Raw genomic sequence first — 18,219 nt, 5'->3', positions numbered from 1 at the left:
TGAGCTGTCTTGGTCATTTAAGCTCCTGCTAAACATGCCCCAACAATCACTTCTCTTTCAGAGCCACTGAGGTCTTCTCTCGCAGCCATGCTCGTCATGAGTATAGACAACCACATTTGTCCAACATTTGCATACATGAGCCTATGCATGCTGGAATGTTATTAGCTTAATTAATGGAAAAGCCTCACCTGTGTGATAGATTCTGCATTGGATATACTTATTGCCCCTCTTATACCGAGGTGTTTCCATTTTATTTTATTTTTTTGTACACCACCTGTATAATCATAAAATGTCAAATATAAAAATAAAACCTGTATGTATACTTGTGTGTGGTATTATACTTGTTTATTCTGACAGAGTTGGTTGTTGATTGGTAAAATCAGCCATGTAAAGTAATGGTTTTGGTTTTAATGTGTTAGAGCTAACCACCACCCTAAGAATACTAAAACTGTTGCAGCTTCTATATAACATGTAAATATGATAAAGAATAGGTGAGTAATGTTTTGTGGTTTTATAATGGCTGCTTTGTAGTGGAGGAAGAACTAGCAGAAAGTAAGTACTTTCTTTTTATGAAGTTCTCAAATTTCTTTTTTAAGTGTAAGACTTACTGGGTAACAGACTAGATTATTTATTTTATTTTATTCTTTTGTTAATTTTGATAATTGAATTAATATTTTCTCTAAAACTGAGAGTGTAAGTGCATATATGTTTTTACTTTAAAGTTGTGGCTGAATAAAAAGTATTAATTGTGCATGCACAATGTAACATCAGTAGTTGGCATTTAATAATAGATTTAGAACAATAATTAGTATCACTTCATTTATAGAGGCTAATTGCATTAACAACAGTTTTCTTGATTTCATTCAATTCTGGACTTGAAACAATGTTAAAATAGTAAAATAATAGAAGAATACTTGTTTGGAATACACTATTTTTGAAAACTTAGGAAAATTTCAATGAAGCCACAGTGTGAAAAAGTTCTGATGGAACAACACTTGTATGGAGTATATAATGGGAAGAAAGTTCTAAAAATGATATATTGTATAGGTTTTATTTTTCATATCAGTGTATCAAACTGAATGGGATGAAAGAAAATAAGAACATCACACCATTAAGCTTAATTTTTTTTGATGGTACCTTCTACCAAAGGCTATCTGACTATCAGGAAAAGTAAGAACTATATCTCTTCTCACCAGTAGGAACTTTTAGTTTGGGGATTTATTTTTAATTTCTAGTGATGATAAGGTTTGAATTACCAGAAGTGGAGAAACAATATATTAGAAGAAAAGTATCTCCTCTATTATTTTTGTAGTCAAATTAATAACCATGTTAAGATTATTGTTTTTAGCCATTAGCTATAAAAGGATGGAAATTATTGAAATAATTTATTCTGTTTCTTAAAACGTGTAAATGTGAAGCTGCAACTTAAATCAGCTTTACATTAGTCTAATAAGTAAACTCCTTTACTGTAGAAAACTATGAGATCAGTCAACTAAGAAAAGACTAGAAGAAACAGAAGCTGCAATGGAGAAAATTATGAAACACATGGGGTCGATCACAGAGCATCTAGCTGTGGGCATGGCTTATTTACCAAACTCAACAGCCAGCACAAACTCACAGGTAGCTGAAATATCTGCTTAAAAAATGTCAAACAGTGGCTTCTTTCATGGGATGATCACCACCATGGAAATTACCTCTCTGCAAAATTTCTGATAAAGATGTGATGATATTCCATGTAACAAGGCAATGTTTAACATATAGGAATTTCATGTTTTGAAGAAGTTTCTATCAGATGTACCTAAATTATAAGTGTTCTGTGAAATTTGAGTTCAGGGAACTATTTGAACCAGAATATGCCACATTTATCATTACAGAACTTGGGAATTTCATATGACAGTTAAAATGACAATTTTAGAAGATGTTATTGTGTGTGTTGTTATAACAGCCACATTTCTGATGTTTATTGATTGTTAAGAACACTGCATTAGTGACTGGTTATGTTTCTTATGATGATATTGTTGTCTGAGCAGAGACATTTTTTGCATTTTTTAAAATCATTTGTAGGATTAATGTCACAAGAGTATCACATAAGGATTTGTGTTTGTGGTGCCACAGCATGAAGCCTCACAAATATTTAAACTGTATGTTGGATTGATAGCAAAATACATTAAAAGCAAAGTTCATGTACTAAAGAGGTACTTAGTTTTTAACCTTTTAACCCTTTCAGTACAAGTTGATACTTTTGTACCACTTTGACTGGGGAAGGACATGTATACAAAAACATATGGTAACTGAGCATATACACAGAGAAAGATATTATTTTAATTATGTCTTTTTAAGAAAAATTTATCCATCTATAATAATTACTTGCACTCAAACTGTTAAAATAGTTTTAATGTGAGATACTTTTTTATATCAGGTATAAAAAATACTTTTCTTTGTTTTATAGTTTTCATATTCTGTTTGCATAATCTGTAGAACTTCCTTAAAGGATTTCAAAATTTTTTTAAACATAAATGTTTGTATTTTATTTTTAATTTTCTCTACCATATATATATTTTCCTTTCCTGTCCTTTACCACATGTTAATTATCTCTATAAGTCAATGGTGCTCTAGAGGCATGTTGTAGTTTCTTTGGAAGACATGCAAAGCCTTTTGACAGAATTTTCACTCAGAGCATAATACTGCGAGCCTTGAAAATGGATACAAAATACAATGTATATTTTAAAAAAATGTTTAAACCTTTTAATGATGCATTTTAAATCATAACTAATACATAATTCACTAAAATATAACAGTAAATCATAAATACAATTTAAACTGTATCTATAACTGTAACATATTTAGGCAAGAAACAAACATAAGTGCAGAAGTTGATCAAGCAACCAACAATACTCTGGTCAATTCCATGTACTTTGTGATGACAACTGCACACAAAATTCAAAATAACTATTGCTATGTTACAACTTAATGAGCTCTCTTTAGTAACTATATACATAGTTATGTAACATCTACATTTGGATTATAAAGCTCAAATCTGTTGAAGGTGAGTGTAGTGCCTGTCAGAGGTTGAAAAAAATTAATACCTGTTTTAACTGTAATCATTCAGAGAACTTTGAAATGAAAGTGTCAGAAGTTTATTTAGTTATCTTGTTGTTTAGATATACCTATACACAATTACCATTATGTTACTGAAGAAAGAAGGGCCAAAGTAGAGCACTTTCATATCATGTTGGACATATGACAATGCTTCTAGCACTTTCACAGCTTGTTGGACGCATGACAGTGCATCTAGCCCTTTTGCAGCTTGTTGGACATACAACAGTGCATCTGAAGTTTTAAAGTAATTTTTAAGGATTTGTTTGAGAAAAAGGACTTAAATTTTGGAAAAATCACAACATACATTACAGTGCTAATATCATTCACTGACAGGTACAATCATTACATACATTACAATGTTAACATCATTCATGCACAGTTACAGTCACGAAATACAATGTTAACATCATTCATGCACAGTTAGTCACAACATGCATTGCAATGTTAATATCATTCACGCAAAGGTACACCACTGATTTTCTGGTACCCTTGGATCCAGAGCCTTGCCGGGTTTTCTGTTTTGCTGGACCAGCAGAGGTCATGTAACAATAATTCAATAATACACCTTGACCTACTAATTAAACCCCTCTCATGCCTCTAAAACACCATGGACTGGTAGAAACGTGAATAATACAAATGTTAAATGTGGATTGAATGATTAATGAAATACAGTAGTACAGTATAAATGATACAGGTTTATCAGTTCAGTAAAAATGAAGAAGGTTTATTAAATACTGTACTTACAAATAATGTTGCTGTTGTACTGCTTCCAAAGTGGTAAATTTTAGAATTTTATTGGAATTATAGAACTAATCACAAAGGTCTAGAAGTTGAGGACTGTCAGGATAACTGCCTGTTTCATAATTGTATGTTTCATCATGGATTTGTGATGTTGGAGGGTACTTGAAGACACAGAATTATCAGATGTAGGCCTACAGCTCTGACACATTTTTCTTGGCTATGTTTCCAAATATTTCATCCAAGTTAAGTTGTTTTAAGTGCCTTGATCTTTCCCTGTGTAATTTTTCATACAACAAATGAAGAGTCATTAGCTCTTGTTCTGTCACGAAGGTACATTGCTCTAACCCACTGATTAATTCATCTGTCAACTCAGTTAACTTGTTCATAGTAAGTCTTTCAGCTACATCTATTTTATCTTCATCACTGCCATCTTCTTCACTTTCATTAATTTTATCAGGATTCAGAACAATATCCATAATTTCAGAGTTAGTATAGTGATAAACAACAAACAGTTTCTTTGTTGATATTCATTCAGACTTCTTCGTTAAGCTTACTTGCTATACTCTTGGCATCAGGTCCCTTAAAACATTTTGTATACTGCAAGCAACCTATGAACATTTTCTTTCTCCTTTGATATGTTATATCATGTATTTAGTAAATAGTCTGTCGAAAGATGCGTACACCACATGCAATGCCAAATGTAGTTGCCCAGTGAACCAGTCTGGTGGTGACAGGAATTTCAAGTGCACTCTTGTAATTTTGTTCAGAGTAAAGAAGGTGCTGGGCTATCAGTTGTTGGAAAATTGGTGGTGTGACTGTACAGTGATAGTGAAGGTATTTAATTACATTTTGAATGTAACACACAGTGACTTGTGCTGAAAAGCATTTAAAGGGTCTTTCATTGTAAAGGGTTAACATTGTTTTAAGATTAATTTCTACTGAACTAACACAGAAAAGTTCGTGGACTACTTAGTGGTGTTACAGTGTAGTTTCAAATTTCTATATTGCTTCAGAATTAAAGAAAGTAACACAGAAAAGCTCTTGAGGTATTGGTGTCACAACAATTAAGCTTTTCACACCTTTACATGAAAAAAACATAAGTTTAGTGTCAGCTTGTATTATGTAATAGATATTGTTAGTCAATTACTACCACAAATTTTGTTTCGATTATCTCTTGCCATTAATAAAACATCATTGATTTGCAGCTCCTTTAGACATAGCAGATTATATTTTGTTAATAAATTATGTTAAACATTCTATAAGTTTTGTTCTACATATTATGATGAGTAATACAAGAATTGATCTGTCTTGTTCTGTGTCATGAAGCTTGTGCAAGAGCTAACATTATATATATTAGGTTTTGTTCTGAATAGCATGACAGCTGTTGCAGAAAATAGTGTAGTCCTATAAAGGTTAGTTCTGAATTCAAACAAATAACACTATGAACATTTGTCATTTAGGTTGAAAGCAATTGAATATATTATTAAACAGGTATATAGTGTTAACATTATTCATGCAGTTGTTGATGCTCTGCGGTGTGTGATTTCTGAAATGGAGCAGTTTAAAGAAAACCTGGTAGATGTGGAAAGATGTAAGACTAACCTAGCTACACTGGAAGCTGTGCAGAGCACACAAAGAGTGCAAAGAGTGTCAGCAATGATAAGATCTCTAAAGGTAGTGTGCAGTAGAGAGTGTTAAAATCTGTAAATGTAGTGACCAAGCAGCAGACAGGCTAATGCTTTTTAAGTTGATATGCTGTCTGTGATGTTAAAATTCTTTTTAAGAGATTTTGCTTTAAGTCAGTAATAAAGCATTTAGAGGTAGTTGGAAGTGTGCAATAAGACAAGTTTCTCATATTTTGTTGTTGTGATGTGAGACATGGTCATAGCCTGGGGAGAATTGTTGGTTTATGAGTTACTGGATACTCTTGCATTGTTTGCTTATGTTTCCCAGGTAGCATTGGCCATTTGCAGGTGGTATAATCATCTTGTTTTGTGCTTTTTTTTCCATTTAGGAATGTTTTGTGACTTAAAATTGAGAATGCTGGTTAGTGTTGTAGGTGCTGGGTTTAAAATTGCTAAGTAATGCTTTATTATGAGAGTGGTTCTCATCAAGACAACAGCTGAGTAGTATTGTGGGCTTGTATTGTACATTATTAACTTGTATCTGATTTCTAATATTGTCTGTTACTAGTCTAATGTACTGAATAGTGATGTAAATTTTCAGCACACATAATATTACTAATTCTAACTTACTCGATTGTGTTACCAACATAAGGTTGTCAGATAATAATGTTGTTAACTTGACAGCAAGGAATGTTGCCTAGTGTTGTCAGCTTAAGTTGCTGAATCATACTGTTTCTTTCTTTTATAAATGATTTAAACAGTCTTTATGATGAACAAAATTGAAATGGACAGCAGTTGTCTGGTTCAGAGTGGGGTTTGAGGAGAAGGACTTGGAAAACTAATCAACAAAATAGTTTAGATTGAAATGTAAATGTGTTTTAAAACTTTCTCTAAAAGTGTCAAAATGAACTAGGCAATTGCTGTCCATTTCAACTTTGTTCATCGTGTGATTTGTTTACCACTGTTGGTAAGTGCTGTATATTATTTGTGTACAATGTTTGAAGTTACTGGTTAATGCTGGGTGCTATGGTTGTTGTAATCCTTTGAACTACTAAATAATAATTTTCTTTTTGGTATTAAAAAATGTGATAAGTCATCATGCTAGGCCATTTTTATTCTCGTTTTTTTTTTTTTACTTTATATAATGTTTAAAATAGCTGTGCATAAAACAATATTTCTAGATCCATATTTTACCTAAAGCATCTGGGGTTTTCCTAGAACATTTTTGTTTAATACCAGTATACTAATCAGTCATTCAGAGCAAACCCACAGTAGCCAGAAAATATTTTTGAAATTTTCTTTGCATACACTACTAACTTTTTTTTTTATGATCCCAAGTGTTTGAAATTGTGAACTTGGACAAGTTCTTTGAATTAAATAATATACAGCTTTTTTTTTCCCTTATAACCCTCTTAATCATTTCTTTAAAGATTTTAGGACTAAAAGATGTGAAACTAACATTTTAGATCATTAAACTTGTAATACTGTAGAAGAATAACATTTCAGAAAAACCTTTGGCTGTTCTTTATTCACCTAGCTAGGGACATCCAGTATTGTGCAAAGTACTTTTTAAACAATAATCTGTAGCAGACAATAGATAAACTTAAGTATTAAATTTAGACCTATAGTTAGAAAAAAATTAATAATAAACAAACTGAAATGAATGTACAAAAAACATTTATAATTAAATTCAAAATGTTTTTTGCACTTTCTAGGATTGTGGAACTTTTTTCTTTGCCACATTGAATGTTTAACACTTATAATATAAAGGGTTTAGTGGTTTTTTTTTGTTTTTTTTAATTACTGTTTTGGTCCTAATCTGTCGGACTGTTCTAGTGTTGCATGAAATGTTATTGGATAACACTGAGGATTGTTGGCTTGAGATTATTACATGATTATCAGTATTATCCTTATGGCAATTATTCTTGACTGGAAATTATTAAAATGTGTTAATTGAGGCCATGTTTTAATTGATATGCAAGATATATTCTGATAACTGCTGAAGTGGGAGCTGTTTGCAGGCTAGCAGATTCAGTCATTATATCTTAGATATTAGTGTACTGGCTTTACAAGGAATTGCCTGAAGTTCAAATCGTACTTGGACTAGATTACAAGGTGTTAACTTCATAGTGGTGAGTTACTGAAAGACTTATGAACAACATGTGGTTCCAAAACTCTCTTGTTAAGCTAGCTGCTTTATTTCAATATTAAAAAGAGCTGTTTATTACTTACAAGGCTTCTGTGTTTAAGCTACTAATTTTTTTATAGCATGAACTTAAACTTTTATATGCATGTATGTGTGAGTGTGTGCACCTTCACAGTACTTTAACTGGAATTAATTGTCACTTTTATTTTCTTTACAATAAGATGTACAAAGAAGTGGAATGGAATGGATGTACATGTGTGTGTGTGTGTGTGTGTGTGTGTTTGTTCATTGTTCAAAGGCATTGAAATAAATTCAGTGCTTGGATTCTTTTTAATATTTAAAAAAAATTATTGTTCACATTGTAATATAAAAATTTATTCCAGGAATATTAAATGTAAAATAGAATATAATAGCAATTATTATTTTAATAATATTAATTATAGTCAAAATACTCTTTTAGTTGTATATTACAGTAATTATTGCACCTCTTAAATAAACAATAAACAGTTCATCTGCAGATGCATAGTTATAGATTTTTGGTAAATTTTAAATGAGCATGTTAACAAACTTACTGGTTTTGATTCATTAAACAAAACAATTTGGCAGATGTATTTGACAAAGATGACAGTATAATATGAATAGTAAGCCTCAAAATAAGTCTGAATGTTTTTAAAAAGGAGGCATATTTGTTACAAAAGTTGGGAACAGACATTTTAACATAAATTTTATGTGCTGAAACCAATTATGTTTGTTCTGAAGTTGTATCTGTCTTATATATGGGGCTAGTTATATAATTCAAAATGCCTATCCCAAAATGAACATTGCTTTTATTCATTTATGACTTCACATCTTTATTTTTATTTTTTTAATTTCTAAATACAAAAGTGTCTGTTTTTCCTTTTGTGAGCCACAGGTTCAAATCCTTATCACCAAACATGCTCACCCTTTCAGCCATGGGACCATTATTATACAAAAGTCAATCCCACTATTCTTTGGTAAAAGGGTAGCCCAAGAATTGTCAGTGGGTGATGTTGACTGTCTGCCTATCACTGCTAAATCAGGGAAAACTACTAATGTAGTTATCCTATCTGTGAAGTTAATAAATTAAAAAAAAACAGCTGGGAGACAAAAACATCTTGAAGTCAGTAATATCTTAAGAGAATGACAGGCTTCTGCTCAAAACATAGTATGGTATAGGGACAAGGCAGCACTTGGTCAAAAAAGCCTAAGGTTACCAGATTTCCAGAGTGAAAAGTGGAACGTTTTTTTCCCATATGAAATAATAATGTAAGAGATTTGAAAAAAGTGAATTGGAGAAGGAATGTCGACTATAATTTCAAGTGTGCTACATTTATTTGCACAAAATGTAGCTTGTTTTAGTAAAATGTACAAGTTTGTTGTACACAGAATATCAGATGTTAAAACATTTGTACTCAAAGTATATCTGTGAATTGATTACATCAGTCTGATTCAGATTTTGATAAGTTGGAGTACAAGGTTACCTTCATATGAAGAATGAAAATACATTTTTCTGTTGTACTGTTTGCATACTGCATTTGCATAACTTCTAAACCCTGTAAAATGCATATCTATTTTTTTAATAACCATGCACATTGTATCTGGTATTTATTCTATTATGAACTGTCAAAGTTTAGAACAAATTGAATAATTGATAACACCAATTACATAATACCTACAGTCTGTAAAGGTCATGGCATGCACACTCTGACCCCTTACCTATACATGGAATTAAATTAAAATAACACACTTTTACCATTTGTTAGATAATCTAATAATTAAAGCTTTGCATTTTAACTGCTTAGTAAAACAAAATTACTTAGATGCTTGACAAGTTAAAATAAAATAAACAACCTATGTTGTTTTAAATGTATTTAAAAGAAATTTTTTCTTTCATTTACTTCTTTTGTGGTTGGGAAAGTCTTCAGATTTCAATTTCTATGGCTGCTCAGTGACAGGTTAGGTTAAGAAAATGTAGACAAGTGGGAGGAAACACTGTACCTTATAATCTATCTTTGTTAGGTGATTTTCCAAGTAAACTTTTAAGGAGTTGTGTATAATAACAAACTATGCACATGAAAATCACATTGAAGTACAGAGAAACTGGCACAATTTAATATTTTTAACTGTTTCTGATCAAAATAAGAAAGGCTAATAACTGGGTATATCCCTTTTCACTGGAATGTCTGGTAACCATGAGAAAGCCTAACCTTACCTATAGGAATTCTCATGGTTATCATGTACCTCTACTCAAGAATTGTTCTAGTTTTCTGACACTTTGCAATAACAAGGCAAATTTATGTCACTGTCAAAGGGACTAATTCTTTATGGTCTGAGTGACAAGGTTAAGGTTGCTGCAGAAGGTTTTCTGAAAATAAAGGTGTCCAATGATCCAAGGATAATGTTGATGTGTCACAACTATAACAAATCATGAAGAAGCAGACATCTGGCTTGTTCTGCATTCTATCTATTGTAATGCAGAAGTTGTCATCTCTTGGGACACTGATTTTATCTTGATGATTTATGGCACACAATGAATGGATCTATTGCAGTCCTTTATGACGGAAGGCAAGCACCTCTAATAAACTAAAATATGAAGGAAGAATATGAAAAGCTACCACAAATGCTGTGAAGTCTTTTCTGCCATTCTGTGATCTGATGAGGTGTGATTCTATATCCCATAAAAGTGGTCACACCATGTAACCAGAATGTTCATACAGTGTCATCATTTGCTGTAAAGTTTTGGTGAACATGAACTCACTATTAAGAAATGAGAGGCAGTAAAAGAATTCTTCAGTCACATGTGGCAGAAAGAGTAATTTCAGTCGATGAAGCATACAGCTTCCTTTTCACAAATACAAAAACACCAGGAACCTCTCTACCAATGAGTGATGCACTTTTTGATTTTGTAGTATGGGTACTCATTCCTAAGTCATGGTATGGAAACAGACATCCTGGTCAGTACCAGTGTTATCCAGTCCTAGTGAAATGGGGTGTGTAAAAAGGATGATAATTGTGTTCTAGTGTTGATGAGACTCGAACCATTACCTGAAAGCTGTATAGAAATAATTACTTGCAAGTACAGAATAGGGTGCAGGACCATGAGAAGCAAGTACCAAAAGTCCAGCTTATGTATTATACTAAGGATTCCAAGTGCTAAGTACAAGGAGACTAGTATATCAACAAGTCATCCTTGTGTGTGAAAATTGAACATGCAATTTTAAATGTATGTTTACATTTCATAAAGAAGTTGTAGTTGAATATTTGTATTAATGTGTGTGTATATAATTAATTTTATCTCAGTAGTTAGTATTCATTCAATACTAACTTTATGAAATGCATATAAAAGAAATTGGTAAATGCATTCTGTTTAAACTGAACCCTTTCTGTTATATAATTAATTTATTAATAACTGTGCAAAACTTATGAATGCCTTTTACATCGTATAAGAGGATTTAAGTGCATTTCATAAAGTTAGTATTGAATGAATTAAGTTGCAGTTTTAAAGGGAAATACAAACCTTAAATAATAAAATATACAGCTCGGAAACAGTCTTCTATTGATTCAGCGTAATAAGTAATTCAGTGGGAAATTAATTTTCCCAACATTTAATAAAAATTGTTCCTTGGAATTTTAACTTTGGGAGTTCCATCTTGACCAGTATCTTAATTGGATTAAATATGTTAGGTGCTTTGCAGCATGACTTATTTTGTGATGATTAAGTGTAGTGTAACCGTGTTTCTGTTTAAAACATGACATGATCTTTATGGAACATATTATTATAATTAATGTTCTTTGACTTATTACTTATTGTAAGTATGATATAATTATTGTTATATCTAAATTTTGACATGTTTGTAATAATTAAACTTATTATAGCTGTATGCTTATATTTTCCTAATTAAATGGTTATCTTTTCAATAGGAGAAATCTGTCAATCATAATGAGGCTCTGGAAAATACAGATGATGAAAAAACTGTTTCCACTTCCATAAATGACAGCAGTACTCAGAAGATGGTGAGATATCTGATTGTTTATTTCATGTTTATGTTAGTGCACATTCTTAGCAGATATTAACAAGTTTAAGTTAGTTTCCCTGTTCTAATGTCTGTAGCTCGGTGCAAATCAGTAGAGAGCTATAATATTTGGTAAATTTAAAAAGCCAAAATAATTAATCCTAGAGGGTGCTCATCTGAAATTTACACAGCTGACATGCTAACAGTGTTTAGTGTGACCGCCATTCAATTTTAGTATTGTTTTCATTCATGAGAGAAAATAATATAAGGTGAAATGATACTTTTCAATTTCTAACAGTTGAACTTTACTTGGTGTATTGTACTGTCAAAAAGGACTACCAAGGTAGCAGGAGAGTCACCTTAAATCACATACATGAAGTAGGCCCTATTGGAAAACAAAAAAAACAAGTAACATCTGGAGACCATGGTGGTCATTGAAAAATGCCTGCAGATAGCTCTATTCCTGAAAGCATGTCCTTGCAGTTGCTTATCAGTCCTTATAATGTGGACTTGAGTTCCATTTCACATGAAAACCTTCATTCAAAATTCTTCTCTAAAATGTAAGAAGGACGTGTTCAAAGTCAATCCTCTGATTTCAAATAATCAGCTTCTCTTAAGCCACATTGTTGAGAGATTCTCTCTGTAAGTTCATCGGTTTCATGCGGATTTTACCTTAACATTGTTTCACAATTATATCACACCGTAATAGCATTTTATAATGATAATTTTGATGTTCAGAGATAAACATCTTAGAGTCATTTGTAAAACAGAGAATAAATTGTGTTTGTTGCTAGCATTTACCTGCTCACTGGAATGCAAGTTTCACTATAGTGCCTCAAGATACTTTTTTTAAATAACAGAATCATCTTCCTGATTTTCCAATTTGTTTATATTGTAGTTCTTTGTTAGTGTTCAAGTTATGGTAGAATGTGCTAAATAACATTATGGTAAGTCTATATAAAAAAAAGTATGATACGAGGAGAAAATAATTTTAACAAATTATTACAAGAGATAAAAGATGTTTTGTTTGTAAATTTTTATATGTAAAAACATCGTATATTTAAAGAGTTTAAAAAATAAAGGTAAGACTTGCCAGATATGAAATTTAATAATAGAAGTAGAAAAATATAGTAATAAAATCCAAATAAAATGGATGAGTCAGAAAAATAAAATTAAGCGAGTAATTAAAAAAAAGTTTCTTTTCTTTTTGGTTATTTAATTATTTTTTTTTGATAAAGCAAGATTTAAGGCTTATTTAGATTTTGTAATTTTACACCTTTTTTTGTAGATGAGTTTATGTTTTGCCTTAACATTTTAATCTATCCTGATCATTTTTTTCAACTTTCAAATTTTAAATTTCACATAAACTTTCTGCTGTGTTTTACAAATAACAAAGTTTTTACCAGCAATGAGCTGGCAATTCTGGAAGATTTCAGCTCATTAGTCAGGTTTCCTGGATAATATTAAGGAATATCAATAATGAAAACTAGTTATTCAGTAAACAAAGGTCTACAGAGTTTATTTAATTAAATGATAGCCAGTAATCCTAAATAATGTCAACAACTAGAAAATGTACAGAATTAATTTGAAATAGATTAAATCAAGTTCTGTAACTTGTACCAAATAAAAATATAGAGAGTTAAAGTGAGCTGTATATTTACACAAATCCCAACTTGTACCAAATAACAAATCTGATGATACTAGTTACTATATCAGTATTTCCAGTTAAAGTGATCTGGATGTTATACAGAACTCAAGCTGGTACCAAATACAAAATATACAGTTAAAGTGAGCTGAATATTGTATGTAAGTTCTTGCTAGTGCCAAATAAAAAATTTACGACATTCAAGTGAGCTAGATGTTGTACAAAAATTCTAACTAGCACCAAAAACATTTTCAGAACTGAATGTAATGATATCCAACAGTTTTAACTAACACACACACAAAAAGGTCAACAAAGGTAACCTGAGCTGAAAATTACAATAGAATCTCAACAAATGAAATATTAAAGGTATAAACAGTTAAGCTCAGGTTACTGAGCTTAAAGTTACTCAGAAATGTAAGATAACAAAAAAAAAAAAGGTATACAGAGCTAACCTGACCTAAACCTTATTCAGAAATTCTAACTAATGCAAAATTAATTATATAGAAAGTTGCCTGAGCTGAATCTTATCCAAGAACTTCAACTAATGAAGAATTAAAGGTCTTTATAGTTAACCTGAGCTGGACGTTACCAAAGAATCCGAACTAATAAAAAATAAAAAATCTAGAGTTATTCTGAGCTGAACATTACCCAGGCTTCTCAATTAATGCAAAATTACAGGTCTACAATATTAACCAGAGTTGAAAGTATTCAAAAGTACAAGTTAGTAAAACAGATAATAACTTTTCTCTACATAGCACAGATAAGTTCAACTCATGGCATTTAAAAAAATAAAAGCTTTACATAATAGTTTTTTAGTTGAGATCCCTGTCTATCATTTAATTAGGTATACTTCTGTAACTCTTTGTACCAGTCAGCATTGATGGGTGTCACTAGCCTCAGGTAGATGTTTTATTTAGTGCTTGTTAGTATTCCTATAATCATTTAATTTAGGCTTACTCTGACTGTTTCATTTGGCAGAGGTTTGTATTATTGGTTATCTTTTAGTTCTGTTCATTTTACAGATTTTTTTATGTGGTACCAGCTACCACTCTTAATCAGTCTAAAAGAAACTTCTCGAGGCTTTTATTTGGCACAAGCTAGCATTCCTGGTTATCATTTACTTGATCTTAAATTTATACACCATCTTAAAGGAAAGAGTATATGAATGTATTAAAGAATACTATTGTCTTCAAACAATTTCTTTCACTTATATTTGCTCAAAGCTAATATAACAACATGGTAACAATAATTTACTGATATTTGTTTGTAATATGTAATATCATATTTAAAATATACCCTACTTTTCTAATTAGCAGAAGATCCACTTGTCTGAACCAGATAGAGAAAGAGAGTCACACTTCCAGTCCTGATGTGGAGAATTATGAACTGGTGTCAGAGACTGTTTCTATTCCTACCACCCCAACATCTAATTATACATTTCACGTAGACAGAGAGTCCTGTGAATCATCCAGTTTTGAAGTAATTGGACAAGTTAGTGAGAATAATGGAAACTTACTCAAAGACTATACTCCCACTGATTCAGAAGACAGTGTAAGTAAAGAGCTGGAATACTTTGAATTTGATACTGAGCAGGTTAATGAACCCAAAGATGACTGTTTCAAGGTATTTCCCATGACACCAGGAGTTCAAGAACATCAAGAAACTCTCTTGTCATCTAGAGGAAATAGGAAGGTTCCTAGTATTTCAACCTTGGAAAAAGCTGCTAAAATCAGGCACGAAAACACGAATGTTGGGAGTATTGGAAAAGAAAGTAATAATTTGGCATCTTTAGCAGATAATTGTGAAAGTGATCCTGAACAACAAATGGAACTAAGCACTCAGGACACAAACTTCTAAGGTTATCAAGGTTACTTCTGAAGACAAGAGAAGATATGACAAAACAAGGATACTAAACCTGTTTAAGTGGTCAGAAACAGGAACTTACAGAATTACGAAAACAGAAATTTATATTTCAGGATATTGCAGTTATGTATAAGTGGTATATGTCTTTAAAGAGCCTGAATATATTGATTAGTTAATTAATTTGATATTTACTAGTTACTGTATCAATGATCCTAGATATGGAAAATGAAAATCTACTAACCTAAAGGATAATTTCAGTAAGACCACACATGGTTGGAGGCAAACCTTACATTTCTTGAATCATCTAATCTTTTGTTGTTTATTTACTTTTAGATTAGAAATTCTATTGTATTGACCACCTACTACAAACTATTTACATAAATTTGAAAGCTGGTTGAAATTAGTGTTACAGAATAATTAACTGTGTAAAATATAAGAGTTGATTTCTTTTATGTGAAGTAGAGGTTGAAATATAGCTAACAAAAGGATTTAAAACAGATGACTAGATTAAATAAGTTATTTGATATTACCAGGATATTATTATGGTTTGTTTGATTAAAGCCACAGTTGTAGATACTTAAATCTCATTGATATCAGCTACAATAATGAGAAGTATTCTTAAATTGTCAGCCTGTAGATACCACATAAATAGCTTTTGTTTTATGGACTAATAACAAGTGCAGTTTTAAATATATAAGGTTTTAGTATGCATCTCACAACATTTCTAATGGAGAACTTGTAGTTTGTTCATTATAGGTTATATATGTGAATCATACTCTTAAGACTGAATGTCCACATTTACTACCTAGCATAAATAATCTTTAGGTTTGTTACTTTAAACAGGGTAGTCACAGAAGTGTGTAGATTACAGTTGCAGACCATAAGGTGAATCCTGATCTGTTAATTTAAAGTGTTAAATAATAAATATGAAAAGTGATGGTTGTAGCTTTATAAAGTAAAAATGAAAAAAATTGTAGTTGTGGTGCTAAAAACCTCATTTTGATTGATGGGCAAGTGGGTGGGACGTGTGGAGTCAACTAGAAAGTTGAAGATAGTTACAGCTCTGGGCAGATCTCTTTGTAACAATGGTAATAAATCTAGATATGTTTCCATAATTTAAGGCAAGCATAGCAAAATGGAATGTACTTGTGATAAATAAAAATAAATTAATTGCAACTCCATAAACTATATCATTTATGCCCAATGTTTTTTTGTCAAGGTCTTAAATAACTTTGTGATCTCCAGTTATTAATAATTATTTTTAACAGATATAGATGAATCTCTGTTGGTGTAGGTCAAGGGAAAATGTAGGACATAAATAAAAGTATTTGTATAGATTCAGTTTGTTTTAAAATTTGTAATGAACTATACTGCTACATCAGAGCAAGGTTTGTTGGTATTGCTATCCTTGTTTTGATTCATGTCTGTTTAAACAGAAATTACTTTTCCAAAGTAAAGAAAATGAGGCAACTATCTAACTGAAATAATAAAAAAACAAAACACATTTAACCTAGTGTTTATTTTTTAGTGTTTTTAGCTGCAGATGAAAAAATCATTTCACTGTACAAAATAGTAATTAAGTTACTCTGGGGTTTCTTTTGAACTGCTAATATGATTTTTGTGTTGAAATAAAATATTGTCCCTTGTGGGTTAATTGTAAATATTATCTTCATTAAATTATAAGTATCTGTTTACCAATTTTATTCCATTCATTAATAACAGATCATACTTTGATCCAAATTCTGATAGAGCAGATGTTTTCACTGTAGAATTATGAAAGGCTTTCATTTTATCATATTTATTTTCATCCTGTCATGTACCATTATCTCAGATCCCCTTCACTTAGATACAGCCACCTGCCTATAAAAAATCCTTCTACTCTGCCACTGTGTTACAGTAAACAGTGTAATATGTGTGTGTGTATTTTACTATTGTTGTAGTCATTATACTAACTCTAGTCATTGAACTTTCAAGTAAATACTTTGTGATTTCATACAAGTATGCACATTGCAGTAACTTAACATGTATTGTGAATATTTGGAATTACAAAACATTCGACAGTTACATAAAGTAACTATTTGAAATGGGGCATATTTATTATTTTCTTGCTCTATGTACATGCAATTTACATTATTAAACTATTAATGTTTTATTTAATAAATGTTTTTTTTTTCTTACTGTCTGGTGCTGTTAACCTTTTCACTGCTTTAGTTGTAATATATTTAAATCATTTTGTTACAATCTTTATAAACAAGTTATCGAGTATTTTGATATATAAGTAACTGGCTCAAATAACTAACATTATAAATTTTATTTCACACTCTTTATTTAAATAAAAAATGATTCATTAATTCACAAATATTTGTCAACTGCATACAATGTGTTATTTTTCTGATGCATCTTGTTGTATATGACTTGTTTTATTTGTCAGGCTGTCCTAACCTTAATTGTGGATTATGTAACAATTATATTTTTTCATAGCTACAATGTTTTAGGACATTTCTAAATCAGCTCATGTATGGTATTTAGTTGTTTGAGACAGGTGAACCTTACCTATTTCAAACTTTAATATTTCAATTTTTATCAATTTCATTGCTATCTATTTGTGAATTTTCAGCTCAATAGTTAATAAATATTACTATCTACATTTCTTTTAGTTTGTTTGCTTTTAATTGAATAAAATGTCATTTTTTCAGACATACTGCCTGGAAGCACAACCTTAATGTTCAAACTGTTTTTTTTTTCCTTTTTTGTGTACACTGAACTAAAATTACTTTTTGTTTAATCGGTTAAAAAAGATAAAATTTTATAAGACAACCAGAAAAAATTAACTTTATAAATGTTAGATCTGATGGTTTGTTCATTGGAATATATTTCCACGATGCGCAAGTTTAACAAATGTGAGAGATAATGAGTTGTGAAAAGCAACTACAGTGAGTTAGTTTATGTTTGAAAATTCCTGAAAACAAAATCCTTGAACAATAAGTGTAACTGGACCTTGTTTCATATTCTCTCAATAATATAGCTGATACCTTGTTGCAGAATGAATCAGGTCTCAGCTTTTTT

At 30.9% G+C, this 18,219-nt stretch overlaps 1 protein-coding gene across 4 annotated transcripts in view; it reads left to right on the top strand.

Moving 5' to 3' along the window:
* The window catches only part of LOC143249464 (uncharacterized), a 35,482-nt gene extending 20,676 nt beyond the window's left edge, over positions 1-14,806 (top strand). For 2 of the 4 annotated variants that reach the window (XM_076499363.1, XM_076499365.1), the window contains 3 exons: positions 5,360-5,514; positions 11,554-11,646; positions 14,607-14,806. In XM_076499363.1, coding sequence (XP_076355478.1) covers positions 5,360-5,514; positions 11,554-11,646; positions 14,607-14,660 — 302 coding nt within the window. In that variant the 3' untranslated portion in view covers positions 14,661-14,806. Of the gene's footprint in view, positions 1-5,359; positions 5,515-11,553; positions 11,647-14,603 lie in introns of all 4 variants that reach the window. The other 2 variants (XM_076499361.1, XM_076499362.1) reach the window with 1 other exon arrangement.
* Positions 14,807-18,219: the final 3,413 nt, after the last annotated feature.

The sequence above is a fragment of the Tachypleus tridentatus genome, chromosome 4 (genome assembly GCF_004210375.1).
Source record: "Tachypleus tridentatus isolate NWPU-2018 chromosome 4, ASM421037v1, whole genome shotgun sequence".
NCBI classification, from domain to species: Eukaryota; Metazoa; Arthropoda; class Merostomata; order Xiphosura; family Limulidae; genus Tachypleus; species Tachypleus tridentatus.
Note: the sequence above shows the minus strand (reverse complement) of the source record. Positions and strands in the feature narration are given on the sequence as shown.